Source organism: Trichechus manatus, unplaced genomic scaffold (assembly GCF_000243295.1).
Source record: "Trichechus manatus latirostris isolate Lorelei unplaced genomic scaffold, TriManLat1.0 scaffold00177, whole genome shotgun sequence".
Lineage (NCBI taxonomy): Eukaryota > Metazoa > Chordata > Mammalia > Sirenia > Trichechidae > Trichechus > Trichechus manatus.
This window is the reverse complement of record NW_004444113.1, coordinates 3,935,880-3,941,545: the sequence shown is the minus strand read 5'-3', so window position 1 is coordinate 3,941,545 and position 5,666 is coordinate 3,935,880. Positions and strand designations below refer to the sequence as shown.

The window sequence follows — 5,666 nt, the reverse complement described above, 5'->3', positions numbered from 1 at the left end:
GTGTGTGCATGTGTGTGTGCACGTGTGGATGTGGTGTGAACACATGCATGTGCACCTGTATGTGTGGATGTGAGGTGTGCACGTGTGTACGTGTGTGCATGTGTGTGTGCACGTGTGGATGTGGTGTGAACACATTCATGTGCATCTGTATGTGTGGATGTGGGGTGTGTGTATGTGTGTGCATGTGTGGATGTCGGGTGCATTACGCATTTGTGCATGTGTGTGGATATGTGATGTGAGTACATGTGTGTACATGTGTCTATGTGGGGGGTGTGCATGTGTGAATGTGGTGTGTATGCATGCATGTGCATCTGTGTGCATGTGGGGTGTGTAGATATGTGTATGTATGTGTATGGATGTGTGCTGTGTGTGTACACGTGTGTGCAGGTGTATATGTAGGGCTATGTGTGCATGAGTGTGTGTGCATGCATGTGCATCTGTGTGCCTGTGTAGATGTGCAAGAGTGGATGTGGGGTGTGTGTGAGCAGGGAACTAGGTACAGTCAGCTCAGTACTGTGGAGCCTCGTCTTACCTTTTCAAGTCCACCGTGGTCACATTAAATATAACTCCCTTTAGCCAGAGAATCATAAAGAGACGCTGAGAAAATGGGCAATTTCCAATACTCTCACCATCATAACCAGCCTACAAGTTGAAAAAAATTTTTTAATCTGAACCAGTCTCACCATTATAAATAACACATTCTACAATATACACAAAATTATTACACATTTTTATTAACAGTTCTACTGTAAATATATGTCTCAGGCCAGTTTACTCAGCCTTTAAGGAGCCCTGGTGGCGCAGTGGTTAAGCACTCGGCTGCTAACTGAAAGGTTAGCGGTTAGAACCCACCAGCCACTCCATGGAAGAAAGATGAGGCAGTCTGCTTCTGTAAAGATTACAGCCTTGGAAACCCCATGGGACAGATCTACTCTGTCCTATAGGGTCTCCACGAATCGGAATTGACTCCACTGCAATGCTGGAGGTGGGTATGGGCCGAGGTGATGCTGGGGAGAGGATGGGTGGGACAAACACACACACACACTCACACTCACACACTCACATTATCACAAGGCACTGAACATTTTCTTTCTTCCCTCCCCACCACCTCACCACTTCCTGCCATGCACTTGGGCCTCTGAGCAGCAAGAAGGGACTCCGTTTGCATACCAAAGGTCAAACAAGAAAAACGCTCTTTCCCTCCCTCTGTCTCTTGATTCTCTCCAGAAGCAGCATGCCTCTCTTTCCAGGATGGTCTTACTTAAAAACACAACAGCAAGCTCTCACACAAAGCCCCCATGTCTAACAGCTGACACTGAGCTCACCTACAGAACGAGAGGGCTGGATTTCCTGAGCTCTAAGATCCCTCTCTGGTTCCTGAGGTGGCAGAACGGTGAGAGGGGGCACACCTGCACTTAGAAGGTAAGCTATCACACGTAGGCATCAAGCGTGCAAGGATATGAAAGGGCTACTCCTTAAAGCCCCAAAGCAAGTCTCATTCACACACGCACCCTAAACACAGGCAAAGAAATATCCTGAACACACTTCCTCCTTCCTGGGAGTTTCTATCAGGGGAGAAAGGCAGAGGCTGGAGAAGATGCTTGTGGGCTGTTATGGATTGAACTGTGTCCACCAAAAAGGTATGCTGAAGTCCTAACTCCCAGCCCCTGTGAATTTGACCTTCTTTGGAAACAGAGTCTTTGAAGACGTTAGCAGTTAACAGGGGACATATGCAGAAGGGTGGATCCAAATCCAGTATGAGTGGTGTCCTCATACCAGAGGAGAAGGGGCACAGAGAGAGACACAGAGCGAAGGCAGCCATGTGAAGATGGAAGCAGAGGATACAGTGATGCAGCCACAAGCCAAAGATCGCTGGCCATCACCAGAAGCTAAGAGGCATGGAACAGATGCCCCCCCAGAGCCTTCAGGAGGAATCAACACAGCCAGCACCCTGATCTCAGACTCCTAGCCTCCACAACTGTGAGACAATAAGAATCTGTTCTTACAGCCGCGGGATTTGTGATACTTTGTTACAGCAGTTCTACGAAACAAATACACAGAGCTTTGCAACTCCTGGTGGCACAGTGGGTAAGCATTTGGCTGCTAACCAAAAGGTCAGCAGTTCAAATCCACCAGCCTCTCCCTGGAAACCCTATGGGGCAGTTCTACTCCGTCCTATAGGGTGGCTGTGAGTCAGAATCGACTCCAAGCAACATGTTTGGTTTTTGATTTTTTTGCAACTCCTGGCAAGCAGAGTGGTGGAATCAAAGCCAACAAGAGGAAGTTCCAAACCCTGCTTTCTCGTCCTAGCTTTCCGCACTCCGCAAGTCTCTGGCAAGATTACGGCGCTAATAAGTTGCCACCAAAAAGGCAAGGAGGGCGCTTGGACGTGCTCAGTCAGACTTCATGGCGAACAGATGCACACGGCTGTGTTTAGCGCACGAGGTCCACTTCTCTGCACCTAATTAAAGAAAGTGAGCGGAAAGCACTCTTCCTATCACCTGAAAAACAGCAGCACACAACGCAGAAAGCGAGCTGCTCCTGTGGGAACTGAAGAAAAGAAAAAAGACGGCTCGAGGAAATCGAACAGCCTAAGGAGACGCTTCCGAGAGCTGGTCTGTGACGTTCGCGGTCGTCCGAGTCACCCGGGGAGGCTGTTACTAACGCAGAGAGGTCCCTACAAATTAACAGGAGAGACACCTGAGGACCTGGTTTTAAAGACGCTTCATTAGCCTCTTCATGAAAGAGGAAACCCAAGTAGCCAAAAAGGACATGAAGAGTTTATGAACATCATTAGTCAGCAGAGTGATGCAAATTAAAACTACAAGGAGATACCACCACACATCTACTAAAATGGTTAAATTAAAAGGGCTGACAATACCAAGAGCAGACAAAAATGCAGAGCAGCTGAAATTCTCATTCATTGCTAGCAAAAGCGCCCATTGGTATAGCTACTTTGAAAACTATTAGGGGATTATCTACCAAAGCTAAAGATACATTTACGCTACGACACAGCAATTCCACTCCCAGCAGAAATGAGTGCTTATGGACACCAGGAGACAAACACAAACACTCACAGCAGCTTTACTGTAACAGCCAAAACCTGGAAACAACCGAAAGGCCATCAAGAGTAACATAAATACATAAGTTGTTACACAGTCGTACTATACCACAATGGAAAACAATTAGCTTCTACTACAAGCAACAAAATGGATGATTCTCACATATGTAATGCTGACAGAGGGAGCCCTGGCTCAATGCTTAAGCGCTCGGCTGCTAACTGAAAGGTCGAAGTTTGAACCTACTCAGCAACTCCAAGAGAGAAAAAGACCTGGCGATCTGCTCTATAAAGATCACAGCCTAGAAAACCCTAGGGGGCAGTTCTACTCTGTCACATGGGGTCACTATGAGCTGGAAATCAATTAGATGGCACCCAACAACAACCATGCTGAAAAAAAGCAGACTCAAATGTCCTGTACAATTCAGTGCAGGTGAAATTCAAACAGGCAGACTTCTCATGGAGACGGAAGTCAGGACAGAGGCGACCCCAGATGACCGGTACTGTGTGGAAAGGGCAGGAGGGAGCCATCCGGGGCAGGAGAAGAGTTCTATGTATCAATCGGAGTGCTGGGTACCCAGGTGTATTTGGTCAACAGACTCTTAAGGTTTGAACACTTTACTGCATATAACTTATACCTCAATACAAAAGAAAAGAAAGTAAAAAAAAAATTTTTTTAATGCAGTCAGCTTCCGTGGTTCTTGCATGGGGCCCAGGAATCTGAATTTTAACAGGCTCCCCCAAGGTGATGTGATGCTGGTGGTCGGAGACCACACCTGAGAAGCATGGCCACAGGCCACCCTCGGGCAAAGGGAAAGCCAGGCGCACCAGCGTTATTACCTACGAGTAAGACAGACCTGTGCGAACCCCAGTGGACAATACGCAGATACAAGGATTTGAAAGACTTCCAATGGATAAACACAGCTCCACGAACATGGAGATAAGGGGCAGACTTAATACATTAAGGGGGTACTGTTATGGATTTAATTGTCCCCCAAAATGTGTGTCCATTTGTCTAGGCCGTGATTCCCACTATTGTGTGCTTGTCCACCATTCTGTGATCTGATGTGATTTCCTATGTGTAGTAAATCCTATCTCTATGACGTTAATGGGGCAGGATTAGAGGCAGTTTACGTTAGTGAGGCAGGACTTAATCTATAAGATTAGGTTGTATTTTGAGTCGATTTCTTTTGAGAACCAATGAGAGGGACCTCCTACCAACAAGAAAGAAGTGCCAGGAGCGGAGCGTGTCCTTTGGACCTTGGGTCCCTGTGCTGAGAAGCTCCTTGACTGGGGAAGATTAATGACAAGGTCCTTCCCCCAGAGCCAACACGGAGAAAGCCTTGCCCTGGAGCTGGAGCCCTGATATTGGACTTCAATCCTCTTAGACTGTGAGAGAAAACATTTCTGTTTGTTAAAGCCATCCACCTGTGCTATTTCTGCTACAGCAGTGCTACATAACTAAGACAGGTACCAGCAGACTGAGAACTCAGTGGTAGAGTTCTCGCCCAGCCAATGGACCTCATGTACAGCCACCACCCATCTGTCAGAGGAGGCTTGCACGTTACTCTGATGCTACACAGGTTTCAGCAAAGCTTCCAGACTAAGACAGACTAGGAAGAAAGGCCTGGCAACCTACTGCCGAAAATCAGCCCGTGAAAACCTTATGGATAACAACAGTCCCATCTGCAACTGATCATGGGGATGGCGCAGGGCAAGGACGCGTTTTGTTCCGTTGTGCATGGGGTCACCATGAGCGGGGGGCCGACTCAAGGGCAGCTAACAAGCTCTGGGTCCACGTTTCCCACCAAGCTCACCCTCCAGCCCCTCCAACTCTCGCCTCCTCAGCCCGGCACTGATTTGCCTCTCTGCCTACTGAAGCGGAGGGGCTGGGAACTCCCCCAGCTGGAGCCTATAGAGGCGCTGGTGGGTGGAGGAGTGGGGAAGTGAACAATATGACCCACACATCCACAGAGCGGTAGCAACTTCCCTGCAGAAGACCCTGAAATAGCACCATCCACCCACAGAGGCCATTCCATCACCTTCCGGCCCACAAAGCTGAGCCATTTGGAAACCAGACTCTAAAGAGTCCTGCAGAATTCAGGGAACTTCAAACCCAGGCCACTTTCTCTGTGGCGATGATGCCCAATGCCCTCCTGCTCCGGAGCGAGACAGCAGAGCTGAATGATCTAAGATCCCCATGGCTTGCTGCTGGGGAACCATCTTCAATCACGGGACTTTCTCAACTCCTGCAGGTCTGGGCAAAGCCAGGCCAAGCAAAGGGGCGGATGAAAGCACAGGAGGCACACACAACCACGTATTTCAACCAGTCCCGACTCGCCCTGCAGCTTTTAAACCTCTCATTTCACAGTGGTTGTACGAGCCCGGCGAAGTCTGCAGTCAGTCCTGTGGAGTGCTGTGGCTGTTTCTCTGAGCTTGTCCCTCTAACCTTTGGGGTCCTGTTATAACTCACTCTGAATGCGGCAAATCCCTCCTGAGCGCTGTGCCTTCTCGCAGGCCGCGCCGGCCTCCTGATAAAGCTCACCTTGACAAAGAGCTCTGTGTCTGGGAGCGGCCCCCCTGTCCGCCGCACCCATGGAACCTGCAG

The 5,666-nt window shown here is 48.9% G+C and overlaps 1 protein-coding gene across 1 annotated transcript in view; it reads right to left on the bottom strand.

Annotated features, from left to right (window-relative positions):
* The window catches only part of CLIC6 (chloride intracellular channel 6), a 14,599-nt gene extending 13,930 nt beyond the window's left edge, over window positions 1-669 (bottom strand). The window contains exon 1 of the mRNA XM_023741297.1: window positions 533-669. Within this exon, the coding sequence (XP_023597065.1) occupies window positions 533-588 (56 nt within the window). The 5' untranslated portion in view covers window positions 589-669. The remainder of the gene's footprint in view (window positions 1-532) is intronic.
* Window positions 670-5,666: the final 4,997 nt, after the last annotated feature.